The 21495-nt window shown below is 38.6% G+C and overlaps 3 protein-coding genes across 4 annotated transcripts; 1 reads left to right on the plus strand and 2 right to left on the minus strand.

Moving 5' to 3' along the window:
* The first annotated feature begins 1491 nt into the window (after positions 1 to 1491).
* Positions 1492 to 7028, plus strand: LOC116199505 (serine carboxypeptidase-like 51). 2 transcript variants are annotated; one of them, XM_031529875.1, is made up of 13 exons: positions 1522 to 2014; positions 2134 to 2228; positions 2494 to 2601; positions 2702 to 2951; positions 3367 to 3410; positions 3531 to 3598; positions 3705 to 3810; positions 4305 to 4516; positions 4602 to 4671; positions 4771 to 4821; positions 5247 to 5299; positions 5512 to 5647; positions 6724 to 7028. In XM_031529875.1, the coding sequence occupies exons 1-13, from the start codon at positions 1891 to 1893 to the stop codon at positions 6802 to 6804; spliced, it is 1398 nt and encodes a 465-aa protein (XP_031385735.1). In that variant the 5' UTR covers positions 1522 to 1890; the 3' UTR covers positions 6805 to 7028. The 2 variants fall into 2 exon arrangements, with proteins under 2 accessions (XP_031385736.1, XP_031385735.1); XM_031529876.1 differs by lacking the exon at positions 5247 to 5299 and having other exon boundaries at positions 1492 to 2014.
* Positions 7029 to 7234: 206 nt separating this feature from the next.
* Positions 7235 to 15927, minus strand: LOC116199504 (syndetin). Its single transcript, XM_031529874.1, has 25 exons — positions 15700 to 15927; positions 15395 to 15562; positions 14776 to 14850; positions 14589 to 14667; positions 13802 to 13866; positions 13541 to 13630; positions 13354 to 13443; positions 13159 to 13245; positions 12843 to 12926; positions 12149 to 12268; positions 11956 to 11984; positions 11729 to 11861; positions 11125 to 11637; positions 10460 to 10983; positions 10306 to 10369; positions 10100 to 10199; positions 9787 to 9953; positions 9453 to 9578; positions 9102 to 9172; positions 8888 to 8950; positions 8636 to 8708; positions 8246 to 8365; positions 8070 to 8147; positions 7801 to 7851; positions 7235 to 7587 (listed from the first exon to the last, which is right to left on the minus strand). Exons 1-25 carry the CDS (start codon positions 15925 to 15927, stop codon positions 7486 to 7488), a joined length of 3300 nt encoding a protein of 1099 aa, XP_031385734.1. The 3' UTR covers positions 7235 to 7485.
* A 2475-nt stretch (positions 15928 to 18402) lies between these two features.
* LOC116200529 lies at positions 18403 to 21018 on the minus strand. Its single transcript, XM_031531374.1, has one exon. The coding sequence runs from the start codon at positions 21016 to 21018 to the stop codon at positions 18403 to 18405; it is 2616 nt and encodes an 871-aa protein (XP_031387234.1).
* Between the last annotated feature and the right edge of the window lie 477 nt (positions 21019 to 21495).

Genomic DNA, 21495 nt, shown 5'->3' on the forward strand with positions numbered 1-21495 from the left:
AAAATTTGAATAGATTATTTCGAAAAGTGCATTTTGCTTTGGAATTTGTGTAATTATTAACAATTTATTAACAATTCAAGTAATTTACTAAAAGTATAAGTAATTTACTATAAATTGTAGTGATTTTTCTAATTGCATGGTGCAATCAATTGCACCATAGACCTTCCCCAACTTGCACCCTCGGCAGTCAAAGACAAATATGGAGATACTTCACTTAAGAAGTAAAAATTATGAATGATCATATTTACGTGGTGAAAAAGAAATAATAGGAATTCTAAATTAACAACCGTTATAGAAATTACTCGTACAATTAAAAATTACACCCGTTTGTTGCAATTTAATTGGTGATTTTCCCAAGTTGAGATGAATCGCTGAATAGTTTCTCTTTTACGACAGTTCAGAAAATGTTTACTTAAGGTCTTGATCTATAACTTGGCCTTTTCGTGCGATTGCGATGGAGAAAATATTCTCTTCAAAAATTGATTCTTTTTTCCCAAATTTATTAATAGAAAATTACATCACACGAGCTTTCAATCCTATCTATTCTTGGGATCTTTCCTGAATTATAAATTATTTCTTGCACTGAACACTAATAAAAGAGAATAGCTCAGTTAATCATGAATTCGAAAACCCACTTGAGGTATTTCGTGGTCATAACACACCGAAAGAAAAAGAACTAAGAGGAAATATTTTTTAATAGGTTTAAGATATTTAGTGGTCTCAAAAAAAAAAAGTTGAACAACTCGCACTTATTGTTTTATGTTTATAAATATTAGAATATAGAAACCATATTTTCTCAAGCCAATTATTTACATACCAACACATGATCCTGTTCCAAAGTTTGTCCCTTCGAAAAGGAGGGGTTATACAAAGGTTCCAACTGTCCCTTTTTTATGGATCTCATACCGCAACTTGAAAGATGCTCCAATGACAGCCTTTTTATGTGTCTCCCGAAAGTCACGTACCTTATGGGCCACATATTTGAAAATTCGCAATTACATGTTTCCGTACTATGCGTGTATGTATGTATAATCAATGGGAAATTACAATATCATACGGGGTGTTCAGAAAATTTCTTAATACATAATTGTCGTTGTAAACTAAAAATTAATAATAAGGGATTTGATACGTAGCTATTAGGCTACAATCTTATATCCACATCCAGTGTACTGATCAAAGAATCCAGTAATTGTTAACAACTTATTCGCTATCCACCAAAAAAAAAAAAAAAGACCTTACCTTCAACTTGCGACTCGCAAAAGCTATAATTTCGGGAGAAAAGAAAAACTTTATTTCTAATACTTATGGGGCAGAAATTCAATAAAACTTTTGCTGTTTGAGGAGCCAAACTCAACGCACGCAAACATTCTTTTTGCACAAACACACGTTCACTTAGGAAACAAATAATCATTCGAAAAAAAAAATTAAAAAGAATTTATTTCCAACTTCTTCAATTATGCTTAACTTATTTGCTGAGAATAATAAATTTTCGAATATCAATTTATTTCCTTGTAGGCTGCAGGAAATTTGGTTAAGAAAAAAAAAATCTCCGGCGGCATCAAGACAGATCAGACGCAGCCATAGCAAATCAGGAAGTTGCATACCATACCGTAATTGAACATATAGCAAATTAAACCAAAGTTGTGTGTCTTTTTGAAATGTTCCCAAATTTCAGTCTCATTTTCTCCTTATCCATCATCATATAGCAATAGAAAGAATGTTCCGTAATTGTTGTTTCAGTTGCAGGAAGGAACAAGGAAAGAGGACTTACCAATTCCTCCCTGCCCATCTTCTCGTGCATAAAAGCCTCCTGTTCTTCACCTTCTTCTGCTCAATCAGTGAAGAGGGCATATGAAAAAGTTCTGATTTCTCTCTCTCTCTTTCTCTTCAATGGCAAAGGTTCTGTGTGTTCTTGTTGTCTCTGCTCTGCTGTCTCTTTTCCATGGATTCACCACCGCCACAGTGAAAACAGAGGACGGATCAGAGGAATGGGGCTATGTCGAAGTCAGACCCAGTGAGCCCCAGTTGCCCCCTCGGCGGTTAAATATCGTCGATTTCTCTCATCTTTCCTGCCTTTTCTATTCGAGCAGTACTTTAATGGTTTTCGGGTTTGCGATTGCGGAAAAAATGCAGGGGCTCACATGTTCTGGTGGCTGTACAGAAGTCCGTACAGAGTGAATGATCCCTCGAGGCCGTGGCCCGTCATTCTCTGGCTGCAGGGCGGCCCGGTGAGTAACTTTCCTCGGTTTGCATTGTAGTTCCCTGTCGAACTGACATGTTCATGATCGAGAGAGATTCAGTTTGAGTTGTTTCGCGGTTTCCGGGCAAAATAAAGCATTCGTCAGTAGAGCTTTCTTCAGTTGTTAGCCTCTGACAGAATACACATTCAGTTTTCATCGAAAACTCGAAAAAACCAGAAAGGTTTTTTGGAGTGAACAAGTTCCAGTAGGCCTTATTATCGAGTGATGAATCTTATTTGTAACATAAAACCAGGGGGCTTCGGGAGTTGGGATCGGGAACTTCCAAGAGATTGGACCACTGGACTCGAACCTGAAGCCGAGGAACTCGACGTGGCTACGTGTTGCCGATCTCCTCTTCGTGGTACGTACCATTACAGCCCACTAAAAACCAGAATGCAAAGTGAGGTTCTTAACCAGGATTCTTTCCTGGGCATTGACTCCGAGCGGTCTCTTGTGAGCAGGATAACCCAGTGGGGACGGGATTCAGCTTCGTGGAGGATGCGAGCAACGATAAGCTGCTCGTGAAGACGGACGAAGAGGCTGCCGATGATTTGACAACTCTTTTGATCATGATTTTCAATAGAGATGAGGGGCTGCAAAAGAGTCCTCTGTACATCGTTGCAGAGTCGTACGGAGGGAAGTTTGCAGTCACTCTTGCTCTGGCCGCTCTCGACGCCATTGAAGCCGGGAAGCTCAAACTCACACTCGGAGGTGAAGTCTCGTTGCAATCTTTTCTTCAGAGTGGAATGGATTTTCCGATTTCCGGCTTTTTTGTTTTCAATAAGGATTTTCTGGAAATATATATATATATATATATCTGCCCTTTTCGTTTTCGCATTTTCCATCTCCGTCTTTCTCAGAAAATCTTCTGAATTATTCGGTTTGGTATACCGCAAAACCAAGAAAACACTGTGAAATCTTCACCGGATTTAGTCCATTTCTCATATGGTTCCTAATTTCTTCTTAAGTAGAAAACAACCTGTTTCTACTTTCTCGGAAAATTAATTTTATTTTTCAGATGAATCATATTTATGTAATTTCAGAAATTAACTAAAAAATGGTCCTCAAAAATTGAATCAACAATATGAAAAAATATTAATATTGTCCATTTAATTGAATTATGCAGGTGTGGCACTGGGGGACAGTTGGATCTCCCCTGAAGATTTTGTTGTGAGTAGCCTTATAAATTTCCCGTTTTCCATTTTTCTTTCGAAAGGAAATTAATTAATTACCAAATCTTTTATATTCTATTTTCCGGACGTCGCTAATCTCGGGATATATAATGTGTAGTTCTCTTGGGCTCCTCTCCTCAAAGATCTTTCGCGATTAGACACCAACGGAGCGAAGAAGTCAATGAGGTCTTCCTGATTATTTTTTCCCCTTCTCAATTACGATACAATTTTTCCATCAGCTTTTAATTTTTCAAAATGTGTTAATTAATCAATAGTATAAATTAAACAACAGCGTTGCTGAGAAGATCAGAGATGAGCTAATTCATGGAAAGTACGTAGAGGCAACTACTTCTTGGAGAGAACTTGAAGAAGTTATATCGCAAAGCAGCAATCTAGTGGTATTTTTTAACATACATACATATATATATATATATATGAAATTAATCAGACTCTTTTTTCTTCAAAAGTTAGAAAACTGTTAATCTGGATTTTGGATTGCTCAACATGCTTTTCATTAGTTTATTAAAAAAAAAAAGAAAAGGAAGAAAAGGTGTATGTATGTTTGGATTCGAAGGAACGAAAGAAATTTGGCCAACCATCCTGTAAAAATAAAAGAAGAAAAAAGATATTAAATTGTTTTTATTTCAACAATCAAAACAAAGATGGAAGTTGTCGTTTTCAAGGAAATTGTGGAAAACATGTTTTCCTTTGGTCAAAATAAAAAAGACACATTATTTGACTTTCCCCAGATGGCATGATGTATATTTTACGAATTCTTTTGTATGATATATATTTAAATAGTAATAAAATAATTTAACTGATCACATTTCTTGAAGAGCTCAAGCTTTTTTCAATCATTTATTTTATTTTATTTTTGGTTGGAATTTTGCAGGATTTCTATAATGTCTTGTTGGATGCGTTCATGGATCCAGTGTCATCAGTGGCGGCTGAAGAACTTGGGAATGCAATTGCAGCCCAGAGATACTCGACTTACTTAAACTACTTGAAGTCTTCTTCTTCTTCGCCCGGCAGCGATGGAGATATAAATAGCTTAATGGAAGGACCGATTCGGAAGAAACTCAAGATAATCCCTAAAAATGTCACGTAAGTAACGAAGTTTTTCTTTTTCGACATCTATTGATAGTTGCGAGTTGACAATAATCGATTCCGTGATCTTTTCAATCTACAGATGGGGAGGACAGGGGAATGCCGTATTTAATAATTTCCAAGGAGATTTCATGAAACCGAGAATTAATGAGGTATATCAACTTATTAATGTGAAAACACATGTCCTTCCAAATTTTAATTATTTAAATGCGCATGTAATCGTTTATACTAAAAAATATTCAAATTTCCAGGTCGATGAGCTGCTTGCAAAGGGAGTGAATGTGACCGTGTACAATGGACAAGTAAGACCCGACAACTGATCCTTTTCGATTCTCAAAAGTCATTTTTAATGATTGACGACGTTATTATAATGAAATGTTTTTTTGGTATTTTTCATTTGGGATTGGAATCTATTACATGGCTACATTTGTGTTACACTCACACATCACAATTAAAAATTTCTGGACAATGGGGTGTCATGCCATGGCAATTCCTCGGGTAGTAAGTTTAATTTTCGTCAATGAAATTACTCGTATCTCTTAATATAACTTTTTATTTCTTTTTGTTTGATCTAAGTCTCTTATTAAATAAATGAAAAATGACAAGCAATTTTCCATAGTCCATTCCTTAAATATTAAAAAGAGAACGTGTCCCACCAGGAAAATGATTTTTCCTTTTTCCTTCTTTTCTAATGTCTTATCGTGCTTCTTGTTTTTGCCTTTTTGAGTTGGACCTCATCTGTGCAACTAAGGGGACCGAAGCATGGCTTGGAAAGCTCAAGTATGTCTTTGTCTGATTTTAGAATTTCATTTTCTCTGTCTCTCCATACTAGAATTATCATTGATCATCGATCTTTCAGCTTGCAGTTAATCAGTAATGCATCGCGTGCAATCTAACTCCAAAGAATTAAATAAAAGATTTAGGCGAACCTCATGGTTGTAGCTATTGTATGAGTGATAATTAGTCTGCCACAATAAATGGATATTTTTCAGGTGGGAAGGGCTGCACGAATTTTTGGATATGGACAGGACGCCATTGTACTGTGGGACGTCCAAATTGGGCACGAGAGGTTTCACAAAGTCGTATAAGAACTTGCATTTCTATTGGATCCTCGGCGCCGGTCACTTTGTAAGTCCAATTATTTCTCATCTATTACATTCACAATAGCACCAAACTCTTCACGAGCATAGAATCAAAAAGCAATCTAATTCATCAGCTGTTGATAATTACATTGATGTTCTTAATTACAAAATTTGAGTTTTGAGATATATACGGAATAAGCTTTGATTTTTAAAATCGGGGATAACCCCTCACGTGAAGTTTGTCTGATCCCTTTGATGAACCTATGGCTTCTTTCAATTATCAAATAGCTGATGTAACGGTTACCAAGGTCGAGTTCAAATCCTAATGAATGGTAGAATTTCAGGTGAGGGACCAAATTTAACAAGTGTCTTAGCTTGCATTTGATTTTCGAGTTACATAAGTAATCGAATTCAACTTGATTTTATAAAATGATTGCTATTGACAAATATGTTAATGTGTAAGAATATATATTTATATATATATATATATGAAAGTATATAAAAAAATTTATTATTAAAAATTAATTATAAAAAATATGAGTGAAATTATTATTAAATGTTAAAAAAGATAAAATAGTAATAATTATTATTTAAATAACAAAGAAAGCCAATCATCAGTGGGAAGTTGTCTTCTTTCTTCTTTTTCTATTTTTCGGGAGCCAACTGACAGGTCAACCTCTGTACTATTGGTGATGACTTATCTTCTTCCTCATTGGTGTGGGAACCTGTAAGAATTTCCTACACATATGCTCGAAAACCGTAAAAGCGGAAGTAAACGCAAGCATAGATCTCCGTGAAATTGCCCGGAATATTATAATTATCTCTCATTATTTATGACCTGATAAATAATATAATGTTTATTACAATAATCACCAGCTGTGAGTAAGTTGAGGATGAGGATGAATCGGGATAAGAATTTTATGTGCGTATGAACTGTTGTTATGACTATGATGGGTCAAATTGGGCCCATCGAAGTGGGAAAGTACTGCAGATGTCAGTGGAACAGGAAGACCACTCGTGTGGAGAACAACCTGTCAGAGACACTGACAGGGCAGATCTGATGGTTATGATTTGCTCACATTTTTAAGGAAAATGGTTTTTTTTTTTTTTTCTGTGGTGCAGGTTCCAGTGGATCAGCCCTGCGTAGCATTGAATATGGTGGGTTCCATCACCCAGTCCCCAACGACACCCCACTCTTCATAAAACGACACCCACCTCGTCACAGACAACATCGATGAAAACAAGACCAGACACAGGAACAGATGGAGAGTTTGCTTGTGAGTGGTCATATACACAGACAAATGAGGAAATTCACATTCAGTTTCCTGCTTTATATACAACTTATTCTGAACAATTTCAAAAGAAAATGCCTGGAATTGTATAAATTCATCGAGCCGATTCAATCGCACGTATGTAACTTCCATTTATGAGATAGTTCGTGTCTATAATCTGATGTTGCGGATCACGAATTGTGAAGAAAATCAGAAACTGCATTGAGCCTTTTCCCATAAAATGCATAGACAAAGAAATGCACGGCTTAATCAGGACCTTCATGTAACCATTGACTAATGTATATCAGCTCGGGTTGATTCGGTTTTAACTCTGATGTACAAAAAGAAGTCTTCGCAAGGGCTTTTCCGAGCAATGGATCGGGGAAACTCTAGTAGGCTCGTTATTTGAATTGTGATTCGAGATTACAATATATATTACACGCAGAGATATCTGGAGATATACAACCTCAAACAAGCTCTACACGAAAAATGACCTAAAACTACTTGCTCTATAATTTACCGAAATATACATCACTCGGCAGAAGAACCAAAATTCAAGGAAAAATCAAGGGCTCGAAACATTACATGGTTCAAACTGAACTGGAGGGCCAGCTCACTCAATCTTCTCCAGCACTTCCAATCGGGTTTTTCTTTTCCAACCTTTCATCGTTGCGACAAGGTTGATCAGCCCCACGATCTGATTCTTAGTGTATTCCTGCACAGGAGAACGAGATCACACACTGCTCACCATAGATTTTAGAGCCCAATTTTTTGCTTCTATTCTAGGGTTTATGATACATAATGCTTCTCAAGGAATTTTCATGTTTCTTCCCATTTCAGTAGAAAAAAAGGGCAAGAACAGAAAACTGGAGAATCTTCTGCGGGCAATTAAAGCCTTAAATCTTGTGATAACAAATGACTTCCTTACCGGGTGACCGCGGGCCCAGTGTACGTATTCTGTTTCCGGAAGGTAGTAAGCCTGCAAGACAATGAAGCTTCTCAGTTACGACAATATTATTATAGATCGGGTCCAAAGAAAGGAAATAAATTTTTCACATGCTAAGTTCTGCCGTTTGTGTTGCTAAGTTATCCATCTCATGCTATTTAGTGGAAGATTAATATATGGTGCCTGCTAGAAGATGCACATTACATGGACAGAAATTATAATACAAGCGATCAATGATATCAAACTCCTACCTTGATGAAGGCTTCGACTATTTGGAACTTTGGCCTCACGTTTGCGGAAACAAAGTGCTGCAGCCCATTAATCAGAACCTGAACAAGAAACGGGATCAATCTAGTAAGTGACAAGATTGAGACATGGAGGTTCCACAAATGACGGTGACCACACTAAGCGTAGAAGGAACAGTAACCTGAAGATCTAAAGACATCAGAGCTCGCCCTTCATCAGTGCACCTCTTGACTCGGGAGAGACCTTCAGTGAGAGTTTCCGCAACAATTTCAAGACCGTGTTCTAATAGGATGTCTTGTACCTAGACATACATAAAATAAATTGTTCCATGAGTAAATTCTGGTTTTGTGGCATAAAAAAGCCTCCTTGACCATCTGCTATGGAATTACGATCTTAATCAATTTCAACTTCCAAAGCAAACGCTCATTAGAACAAAAATTGATAGTGATTAAAAAAAATCAATTATATCTAAATTTGGCATATATAGATGCTGAAGATGACCCTAAATTATTCGATAAGCAAGGAATACTCAAATAAGTGATGGCCTGCTGAATTTGAGCCCCATCAATACCTCCTTGTGAATTCCCCCATGCATGAGCCTCGTCTTATAGTGCTTGAACTCTCCCAACATCAGATCAACATACCTAGATTACATGGAATGAGCAGCATTTACACATAAAGTCGAGGTAAATAACCAACCAGAACAAACAGAGACCACAATGGGAACTTCTGGTCTTTGATTAGTAGATTTATATATTTTGAAGATTGATGGTTTTATATATAATAAACAGAAAAAAAATTTTGGAACTTTGTGAAGACTAACCCGTTATGCTCTAGGCCGAGCTCTTTCACTTCCCATTTAGCAGATGCAATTCGGTCAGCATAACTACATAAAGTCTCAGGAATGTTAGCTCAAGTGTTGTGAGTATCATCTCGAATCTTATCTTGCTAAGGTATGAGATCTTTTTATGTTTTCCTAATCCAAAACAGAAGTAGAAAAGCAAATGTCTTGTTATGCCCATTGTGTCAGGTCTTACCCACTTATGTGCAGAAGTTGTCTTGCAGTTGTCCTATGAATGTGCTCAATAAGATCTGGTACAGTATCCACCTGGTAAAAGCAAATGGATTCTCAGAATAGTTTCTCGACTATAGATATTACAATTCGTGAATGAGTGGCAAGCTTTTCATAAAATGCAGGGTAAAAGAACAGGTGCTTATTGAGCCTAACAAGAAATCTAAAAATATAATAGGGTGTTAACAAGAAGACCGTTTTGATATGCAGACAGGAGAAAATGTTGCTACTGATTCTCCGATAACCAAATTAAGTTGATCAGGGTGGACTTATGTATCGCTAACGGAGAGTAAATGGTGTTCCAAGAGTAAAGTACCAGATTTGCAAAGAAATCATCAACTATAACAGCATTATTTCGTAGCAGCATGGACTGGAGATGAGCTTTAGACTTGTGCAATATTCGAGCAACCAGAGACACTGTATCCGCTCCAGTACATCTTTCCTGCAGTACCATTCAACAATGCCAGTTCATATAAAAACGCTGTAGGACATCATTCTGAAAACCTAAAAAAGGATTTATATAAACCCAAGAACGGTATCAAAACCAGATAATACTACACATTCAAAAGAATAGTCATAACAGACTAGGATTTATTGACCAATATTTAACCCAAAAACAAACTTAATAAGAAGCTTATTAACACAGGTACCTTGAGACCTAAAGATGTGCCTGATAATTGACCAAAGGTTGTACTCGGACTTGTCGGTGTTACATCATTCAAAGAAGCAGTTGAAGAGGAAGGCGCTGTAGCATTTAGTGGTTTTAACCACTGATCACAATCTTGAGTTATTCTGGACATAGCTGATTTCAGTCGATCTAAGCATCACAGGCAAGGGGGGATTAACAACATATCAGTTTAATAATTTCACAAAAAGCACCATCAAAGGTAAAAGGTTCAATTCATAACTGGCATTTTTTGAATGAATGATCCATGAAGAAAGATAGGAAGAGATAACACTCACAATTATGAAAATCACTAAGGCCTTTCCCGGTTGAATTAGATGGTGGGCCAAAAGTTTCATAAATAAAGTAGAAAAAGATCTCAAAAAGCTGGCACATGCCCTGCAGTAACAAACTGAATCAGGAAAAATATTTAGAGGGAAAATTAAGCATTATTGACAGTGTACAACCTATGTAGATAAAAGCACAAAATGTAGATGATGCTCACCTTGAAGAATTCAACATTTACTATTTCTAACTTCTGCATGAGCCTGGCATACTTATCCATAGACCTAAAAGGAACCAGTAAGGGGGTCAATGCACATACTTATCATTTGGCAAATAAAATTTCAGCAATCCTCGGGTTGTATTGATCATGCCACCTTAACAGACTCAGAGAAGATCCTGTTTGGACCATGCTATCTTCATCACTGAAGTGCGGATTTCTTTTTGGAAGATTGGGCTTCGAAATACGACTAGGGAGTTGACTATCCTCATCAATGAAGTCTGCAAGGAGATCTTCATTTTCTTCTTCAGAAGCGGCATACCCATTCATACGATTCGCATCAGTACTTCTTGGAGAATCTCTGTAATCATGGAGATGATCTGCAATCACTCCATCAACTCCCCGAGTGATCCCCCCATTTGGACTTTGACAATCTTTGGAGTTTCCACCTAATTTTTGCAAAAATATGTTTCCACTCCTAAGCCAATGAGAGAAACCACCCTTCCTAGAACCAGCATCGGCAGAATTCGATGATTTATCAGAATGAAGCTCTCTTGCAGTAATACCGCTTGGAACAATTAAAGCTGCTCCATCACCAACTAATCCAGCAAAAGTAATTACATGGGCTGTCTCTGGTGGCAATCTCAGCCAATTCTCCTTTTCCAGTACCATCTTCAATGCCTAGAAAACATACAAGGGAAGCATTGACATGAATTACACTGGATAAACTGGATTTCCTTTCTACATCATATGGCAACTTGACATTTTTCCTTTACTTAAAAATGAAGAAGGGTATAAGAGAAGCTAATGAAGGTGACTCACATAGACATTCTGGCGATGGAAAGCTGCAAAGTAGTTCTCACAGACAGCTTTCAACTTGTTTCTGAATTCAGTTGCTTCAACTCCACAGAAGGCTTCCCCAGCCAAGACAAAGACATTAAGATCTTCATATATCCTTAAGAATTGATGAATGCTCGTTGAAGAAATAACAGCGGAAGAAAGCAAAACAGAAACACGACTTGTTGTGAGCTGCCACAGATTCTTGCGTCCTCTCTGAAGAGTTTGTGAAACAAAACTAGTTGCATCTTTTCTCAATTGATACCACGGTGATCCGCTTGCTGATGCTGCACTTCCGTTGTCCCTCGCCATGTCAACTGAGTCGCCTGAGGAAACAAAATGAGAAGTGCTATCTGCAGATTCCTCTGAAGGTTTTGAACTTTGCAACCTCTCAAAAGATTCGGAATTCACGGCATGACCTCCTTGGGAATCCGAAACTCTTCCATCTGATTCACTTTCCCTTTGCTTGAAACTGGGAGATCGCAGAGCTGCTGAACCCTGAGACATGAACGCAAAAGCTTGGCATATGATGAATAATTATCAATTTATTATGTATGTACAGATAAAGAGAGTGGAGGGGATGATTTACCTCATTCTCCAGCTGAAAGCTCATGATCTCATAGTAAGAACACATCAGCTTAAATAACACAGCTAGTGTTTGCAATAAGCACTGCCTGAACTTAGATTCTTGTATCCGATGACATAGGTCACTGAATGTAAGTCTATAAGAAGGAAAGGATGAAAAGAAAACATATTAGAAGCCAAGAAGCTGCTTGACATTGAACAAACTTGCAGTCAGTATATTAATTAATCTACCTGCTATTTTGTTGATTCATTTCTTGATCCTGTCAAGTCAGTCATCTAAAGAAAATTAAACCATATACTTAGAAATATAAATACCATGTATGAGCAGACGAATCACAAATATAACAAAGTGTTATGCAGAAGGAAAAAAAAAGATCTGAAGGATTCACCGATTGCCATTGAAGATTTAAATACATCAGCTTACCTCTAGTACGACACTCCTTAAAACAGTCTGTGTTTCTGAAAGGACTTCCTGCATATAGAAGCTCTGTATCTTCTCAGCAAGACCAGATATGTCCCCAATTAAAGCATATGCATCAACTACCTGAAATGTGGAGTAATCATCTAATTACAAAATTGCTGTTAAGAACTAACTAATTCTCCATAAAAGTTCATTTAATAAGAAGACGGATTCTGATCACATAGCGATATAAACTTGAAATACTATAATATTTTCAAGCGGTGAGCAATGCATTCCATAAATGCGATGGCATTAATTAGACAAAGTCCGGTCATAAACGATAAAAGCTGGAGCCAGAATTGCATGTAACCAATAATAGAAACAGATTTTAGCCAGTCATTTGTCAAAACACCATATAGCTGCTTCTCAGAAGAGTTTAATGGGAACAATGGAGCTGTTCTGAATGCAGTATAACCTACTATTTGAATAACTTATGTGGCCAGTCAGGAATCATTCCAATAGCCACTCAAAGTTCGGAGCAGCCTATCACATCTTGATACTTAACTAGTGAATAAGAATGCCCACGGGAGCTATTCTAAGAGTCCATCAAGGCTTACATCCATCAATTCTCACCAGTTGTCATTCAGAAAAAACAAAAACTAGGACAATACAGAGAGGCACCACCCTAGAGTTCACATTGAAGGATTGATATACTGACAGTTAAGTAGTTCTGCTCTTTGAATTCTTGGCACACTCCCAATAACAGTGAGTCCAACTTTTGGAGAGTTTTCCCAAGCCAAACCTACATGACATTGAAAAGCAAGCTATGATCATGACTTCTAAACATATAAGCCAAGCAAACAGATATCCCTGTTTCAGTAATGGTCAAAGAATGTGAACAGAAGGACAAGAGAGAGACCATGATACCTGATATGATCATAAGGATTACTAAATAAGTCCATCGCATTAGTGAAAGGAGAATATAAGTAACACAAAGAACTCATTATGCTTCTCAAGAATGAACTGCTACTCACCTCAACACCTTTGCTCATCTCTTTCATTGCTGACAGCTCTGAAAATCCATCTAGGAGCTGCAAATATTCAGATAGAACTTGGAAAGCCTGTTCAGGAAATGACAAGGTAACAAACGGTTTAAGAAAGGCATATCGGATGCTGATGATAAAAATATAAATAACCCAATCACACAATCACACAATCATAACAACCACCTTGCAATAATCTCCTTCCTCAACAAGAGATTCCAATGCATTTTGCATGTCCATTGCATGAAGAAGCTCAGCTAGCACAGGCAATACATCCTGTAAAATGCAATAAGGTCACGTACTTGTTATATTGTTTGTCCACCAATATTACTGTAAAAGACTTTGTTAAGAATGCTCGGTGGAAGGGATCTACCGAGAGAGCTTGCTTCTTCTTAGAATTAGAATTGACAATTAGATCCCTCGACACCTCATTCATCGATGAGTTCAGATGCCGCCTTCCGTTCTGCAAATTCCATATCGGTGATTGCAACAAGAATTCGATTGAATTGTGAAAATAGCAGCAACATAATCTTCTAAGTGATTTAATACAGGGCCATTATTGGTCACGTGCTTTTTATGATAGCTTCCTGTTGTTGGCTGAAGAAAAAATTACATCAGTCATCAAAATTCTTACCATGCAGATGACATTTGCAACCTTTAAGTCCCTCTCCAGTTCCCTCACCAAATTCATCCCCTTCACTGCACCAAAATATAGCATGTCACTCATATAGTTCTCTCGATACAAAGTGAGCATAACACAGTATCTCAGCGTCTGCAGTACGTTATGCTAATACCCGAAGACCAAGTCATCTGGTGGGGTGGGGAGGGAATCAATGGCATATTATGCAAGCAGTTACGTTGAACTTATGAGTTAACCAAAAATTCCAACTGTCAGAAAACTATCTGGATAAGTGGCTATTCATTCAGCCTCAGTCCATTTCCCAGAACGACTGAGGGAAAATGTGAGAAGAAAAAGCTATATACTAATCCAAAGCAGGAAATTGATCAAATGATATAAATACATAAATTATTATTCCTTAATGATCTATGCTAAGATGAAACACAAAGAGAATAGGACATAGATTAAACAAAAAAAAATCTAAAGATGAATGTCACATCACCAAATAAATCACAGACACCAAAATAAAAGTTATGCTAGATAGAAACAATAGAGATTGTAAACTAGAATTAATGTGTTAATGAAGATTTAAAGTTCCCAGCACTATAGCATAGCAGTCACAGCCAAAATATAATAGTAAACATTGATCATAATTTTAAGCACCTATCTGTGGAGAAAATATAAGCTAGTTTTTCTTAATTCATTGTACATTACTATCATAAAGCCAGCTGAGATAAGAAAAATGAAAGTAAGTTTGAGCTTCTATAGAACAGGGAAATTAAATCAGATATGTCTCACTAACCCATTACTTCATGATGTTCCATAACATTCCGGGATAGCCGTTCTGAAACTAGATCCAGTTGTGATAATCTAAGTGCAGCCTGCATTGAAAATTTCAGCCAAGTTATTGATTGCAGGTTGAAAAACATTGAGCATGAACCATTCAATAGCTGAAGTACAATAAGGACAGAAAGGAGTTCAGACATCACCTGTTTCTCAAAATATGCCAACTCAGTTTCTTCGGAAGGAGCATGCTCTAAAATATACCTCACTGGATCAAACTCCTGCATAGACTAACATAATACTAGTGAAAACCCAGAAACCGAATAGCATGGATAAGTTCAATGTTTCCTAGAAATATTGGGCAATTTTAGTTTCTGTTCTTTTCTGGCTAAGTAAGCAAGTATTTCCAAAATGGTGCACTTCTAGCAAAAAACTGCCATAATACAATACTGAAAGCATTCAGGAAAAGCACTCAACTTCATTGACCAAAATTGCTAAAGTAATACAGCTGGTATAAAAGATACTATGAAAGAGTAGCAAAAAATTTTGGAATCATTCATACAATGGACTGTGAATAATGTGATGCCGACTGCTCATAATCCAAACCCAATCAGCACGAGTACACCCGCTTAGTCTAGTTACTGCCTTATCATGATAATGATGGCGAAGTAGTACCGAGTAAAAAAAAACTAATATGATCCAAGATTGGGTATTCCCCTTGCAAGATCATCCTAGCTATCAACTTGGGCATTCTTCAATTCATGGATATACTGCTCCCAAGAATGGTTGTTGAAACAACAGAAAAAAGTAGAATATAAGCGAGACCTCTTCATAGAAATCATCTTCTGGCTCCGGGACAACTTCACCAGAAGGTCGGGTTCCATATATCGAACTCAACTCCGTCGAACTAGAGGAGAGACTGTACCGCTGGTGCGGAGGCAATCCTGCCAGAGCACGGGCGACAGCCGCCGCAGCTGCTGCTCGGGCCGGAACCTGCATTGCACAGCACGGGTCCTCGACTTAAGCCCAGTGTTTGATCAGTGGCAGTTTAAACATCAAGCCAAAATCCCAAATCCCAGTGATTGCGACTGATCAGCTGAACTGTGAGAAGAGGGGCGGATGAGCTATACCTCGGGGCGATCAGAGGGGGAAGGGAGGAGGCCGAGGGAGCGAGCGGACTTGACGGAGCTGAGGATCTTCTCCCCGACCTTGGACAAGTCCATGGCGCCGCCTTGGGACAGCAAGAAGGGGAGCAAGAAGAAGACCCGGGAGCTCTCAAATCCCCCCTCGCTCAAATCACCATTGAACAGGAACGGGTTGCCCAGAACGCTGCCGAAGGGGAACAGGTTGGGCTGCATTCTCAGCTCGAGGCTCCGAGATCGGACTCCATGGCCGTACGGAGCACAAGATCGAATCTGGAATCTGACCCAGAAACTCCAAGCTGGTGGCGGCTGAGCTGATGGTCACCCACTCCGGAATCGGGATCAAATTACAGATGAACGGAAGAAGGAATCGTCCCTTGTTGGTGGGTCGGGGAGTTCTTCCGGTAATAATTGGTTTCCGTGGACTTTTGCAGCACTCGATGACCCGACCGGCGACCGCAACACACAGAGGAGGATGGGCCTTTTCCCTTCCTTTTTCGTGCTTTACGTTGATCGATAGATGAGATAAGAACAGCTCTGTTTCGGTAGAAATCTATCTCATTCTCTTACACTGTCTCCTCGGAAATTTATGACACCACCTGTTCTGGTTTTCTCGACCAACGGTATATAGCAAGTACCCCATTAATCATCATCTTGCCTTCTCTTCATCTGATATTTGGCTAGACAAAAAATATTGGCCCTAGTTAGATTATATCTCGAATTCGCGTTTTAGATTGTCTATTGACTTTTAAAACGACGTAAACTTTTATTTATACGGGTCGAAAAACACATTCGGTGCACATGAAATGAGTATATCTTTCTGTTTTATTTATTGTTCATAAAAGCAATTAATGCTTATCCATAAGCTAATAAATCATTTAAATTTGTATAAAACCTTGCAATTGCAAAGCAATTAACAACCCTGGAAAACAGGCCTTGTTTGGAAATAAAGTTGAATTAAACTCAACTCCATTTCAACTACGTTTATATATATATTTAATTGGGTTGTAATAATAAGATGGAGGAAGAAAATAAAAAAATAATGATTATGTTGTTGAATTATGAGAAAATGTAATAAAAACTAATAAATAGTTGTGAGAATTTAGTATTGAAAATTGAATTAAATGGTAGTTAAGATAAAAAAAATTGAAGAAAATAAAAAAAAAAGTAATAATTGTATTGTTAAATTAAAAATAAGTTGAGTTAAAATGAAATAAAGTAAAAAAAATTACTCCAAAACGCCATAATATTTATGATTTTAAGAAGGATTTTATAATTGATCAACAAACAACAACGAGATATTTAAATTGATGTTAGTAGCATTAGTATAACTTATACCAAAAGATAATTAATCATCATATATCATATATATGACAAAAATAAATTATCACTAGCGATTAAACTGGCGTTTGATAAATTAAGTGCTTAAAAATTAAGTAGTTATTAGTTATAAAAAGAAATGTATAAGAAGAGGGGAAGAGTGATAAGAATAAAAAGATGTTTTGTTAAGAGTTAAGAACATCAGTAAGTGAAAAACGATTTATTTTATTGAATCAAATATTTTTCACTTAGGTTGGGTTTGTTTCAACTTAATCAAATTAGTGTCTAAAAATTAGTTACAAGTTAGTTATAAGAAAAATAAAATGGAGAAAGAGAGAAAGATGAAATATGATGATCTAAACTACTTAATCATTAAGTAAAAAATCACTTAATGAGTTCAATCAAAATATTTAATTTAATGAAATAAGTCGTTTTTTATTTGTTGATTCCTTTAAATCCTCAAAAAAATCTCTTCATCCTTACTAATCCTCCATTTTTCTTATACGTTTCTTCTCTCAACTAATCAAGTGCTTAAAAATTAATTAGTTAAAAGAAGAAATATGCAGGAAGTGGGGATGAATGATAAGGATGATAAAAGTTTTGTGAGCAGTAAAGAGTACCAACAAGTGAAAAAAGTTACATATTTCATTAAGTCAAAATTTTCAATTATCAAGAAAATAACATAGAATTTTCATATACACTCTCTCCATGATCTTCTAAATACTCTCGTTCTGGGTTAGGGATTTGGGATTTTCTAAGTAGTTCTTCAATGCCAAAAACTAACCTAAATATGCCATGTACTTGCCTCTCATGAGGATCCTATACATCAGAAAACAGATTGCTCAGTTACGATATGAGGTCATTCTAGAGAATTAGTAGTACTAACTATCTTGGACCTGGAAGACGATACGGAGCTTGTCCTTGAGCATTTGCCGAAGGATGGTGTGAAGCTCGCTAAAGAGCACTGTATCAGCTTCTTCTAGCCCAAAGTTGTTAGTCCTATTGCACTTCCCTAGCCTCACCTAGAATTGCTCTGAGATTTTCATTCACAGTCATGGACTTTCTTCATCTATACAATCATATACATACTTTTGCAAATTACAAGTAATATTTTTCCTCCCTTTATCTATATATGAAGACTCATAAACACTCCAAATCTATTGCTTAAGATATTATAATCATTTAAAAATAAACGAATATAAGAAATAATAATTCCTTAATATTATATCTATCTAATAAATCATTTGAGGGTATTTTTGGACTCGCGACGAAGCGCAACGTCATATAAAATAACAATCAATGCATTCTTTGCTTATTCTCCATTTGTCCTAGCCTGCTGAAGATGAGAAAAATACGAAACTGGAACATAAATTATCGATTTCCCTTCATGTAGTCAGTTAAGGGAGCCATAATACTGCTGAAATGAGGAATAAACCGCCTGTAGAAGGAGGCTAACCCATGGAAACTCCTGACTTCAGTAATGCTCGTTGGTCTAGGCCACTGCCTCACTGCCTCGACCTTAGATGAGTCAACCCTCAAACCATCAGCAGCAACAACATAACCAAGAAAAAGAACTTCTGACCTCATAAAAACACATTTCTTCGACGCCGCATATAGTTTCTCGCGTCGAAGAACATAAAGGACTTCACGCAAGTGGGCCAGGTGTTGCTCGGGGTCGGCGCTGTAGATCAAGATGTCATCAAAATACACAACCACACACCGACTAATGAAATGCCGCAGAATCTGGTTCATCACTCTCATGAACGTACTCGGTGCATTCGACAGCCCAAACAGCATTACCAGCCATTCATATAGCCCCTCCCTAGTCTTGAATGCGGTCTTCCATTCATCTCCAAGACGAATCCAAATCTGGTGATATCCGCTCTTCAAGTCCAGCTTCGTAAAAATCCTGGCACCACTCAGCTGGTCAAGCAAATCATCCAAGCGAGGAATGGGAAAACGATACCTGACCGTTATCTTATTGATGGCTCGACTGTCTACACACATACGCCATGATCCATCCTTCTTAGGCACTAGAAGTGCCGGAACAGCACATGGGCTCATACTCTCCCGAATAAACCCTTTGGATATCAGCTCCTCCACCTGTCTTCTTAACTCTTCATGTTCAGCCGGGCTCATCCTGTAGTGTGGTCTGTTCGGAAGGGCCGCACCAGGCTGCAAGTCAATATGGTGCTGGATGTCCCGTAAGGGTGGTAGACCATTTGGCAGCTCCTCAGGAAAGACATCCCGAAATTCTTTCAAGATCGGTAAGGACTCACAAGACGTAAGACTGTCCTCCACAACCTCCCTGCCCACGAGAGCAAACATATACTCTGCATCATGCAACTCCTCCTGAAATCGGGCAAGGGACAACAAGTTGGTTACGGTAATCGGATTCACAGGTTCGGGCTCAATAGCGTCTCTCCCTCTATTTGGTACCAGCACAATCTTTAGTCCCTTATGCGTAAAGCTGTATTTATTGGTCCGTCCATCATGGCTCACGCTCCTATCAAACTGCCAGGGCCTTCCCAACAACAAGTGACACGCGTCCATCATGACAACATCACACCACACAGAGTCCCTATACCGAGGGCCAATAGAGAAAGTAACCAACGCGCGCTTCAACACACTCACTTCACCTCCTTTCTTCAGCCATGCCAGCTTATACGGTTTGGGATGTGGCTCACTTTGCAGGCTCAACTTCTGCACGGCCTCAGCAGATACGATGTTCTCGCAGCTGCCCGAGTCTATCATGAAACGACAGACTTTATTTCCAATGGTGCAGGTGGACTGGAATATGTTGTTACGCAGCCAGTCTTCATCCGCATCTCTCGGGGTCATACAAGACCTTCTCACCACCAGATTGGGCACTCCATCTCCAGTCACAATTTCTTCCTCCTCGTCAAACTCGACCTCTCCATCGCCTCCAGCTACATAAACTGCGTCATCAGTCAATTCCTCTTCAATAAATATCGCCCTTTTTTCCCCTTTTCTACACTCAGATTGCCGATGCCCGGGCTCTCCACACTTGAAGCATTTCGCCCCGCTACTGCTCGGCCCAATGTTGGCAGGCCTCATCGGACGTCCAGGAACAGCACTACTACCGCCAGCTTGGACGGCCCCACCGGTTCCTGCAATGGCAACACCTCCACCGAACGCCCCGCTGCTCGCTCGCTTCTGCTGTCTTTCGATAATCAGGGCCCTCTGATGGGCGGAAGACACGTTAACATGGTCGAACAAATTAACCGTGTCCTGTAGCTGCACTCTCAGCCCGCCAATATATCTCGCCACCAGCTGATCCTCGGTTTCCTGAAGCTCGTTACGAGCAACCAATTGGTAGAACTCATTGGTGTAATCATCCACCGACCTACTGCCCTGCCTCAAGTTCTGCAGGCGTTGGTACATGATCCTCTGAAAATTACAGGGCAGAAAGGTGGCCCTCATCTTTTTCTTCATCTTTTCCCATGACGTGATCTTCGGTTTGCCCATCCTACTACGGGTAAGTTTCACCTGCTGCCACCACGCCGACGCCCTTCCACGCAACCGAGTCGCCACAACCTGTACCCGCTTAGTCTCAGGTACCCCCTTGAACTCCAAAACCTCTTCTACTGTTGCCAGCCAATCTAGAAACTCTTCTGGCTGCAAACCCCCTTGGAATTCGGGAATATCGGTCCGAATGCCCGTCTCCCATCGTTGCCTGTCTTCCTCGATTGGGACCCTTTGCTGTCTTCGTGGAACATCAGCAAAAAAATTCTCCCTTTCCGACTCCGCTTCAGTTTCCTCTCGATCAGAATTCGAATTAGGGTTTCTCCGATTCTGATTATCCAAAAGTGCAGCCATCTGCTGTGTGAGCTGCTCCATCATACGATCCAACCTTTGATCCCTCTGTTGATTACTCTGATCCAGCTGATCCAGCCTCTGCTCCAGATGTCGTAGATTATCACTGTTATAGACATCTTCCACACGATCCCTCCTCCTGGGCAACATCGTTGATCCAAGAACGAACGCAGCTTTGATACCAACTGACGCAGCGTACAACGCGAGTAACCGTCACAGACCCGTTGATTCGCGCACGAATACCGGAACTACAACCTTCTATACCTGTTGATTCTACGAATACCAGGAAATATGCATCAAACTCGAATCCGAGATTGGACAAAGCACGAAAGCTCTGAATTTTATTGATAATCAAAAGACGACTCTCCCCTGCCCTAGGGCTTAAAGAAAGCTTAAATAGGGTTTAAGAAAACCTAAATTGCATAAAAGAACTAAACTTTTCAAAAAGTGCAAAAACACCATAATTAACATAAATTGCCCTGTTTAAAGCCCTAAACAATGGAATTTGCCTTAAATATCGAAAAATCACGGCATAGCAGTGAGTTTTGCTCCGGAGGCCATTTCCTTCAAAATAGGGTCGTCAGAACCTATTTTTTTCCAGGTACCGACTAGCCAGGTCTTCTGTCG

The sequence above is a fragment of the Punica granatum genome, chromosome 3 (genome assembly GCF_007655135.1).
Source record: "Punica granatum isolate Tunisia-2019 chromosome 3, ASM765513v2, whole genome shotgun sequence".
NCBI classification, from domain to species: domain Eukaryota; kingdom Viridiplantae; phylum Streptophyta; class Magnoliopsida; order Myrtales; family Lythraceae; genus Punica; species Punica granatum.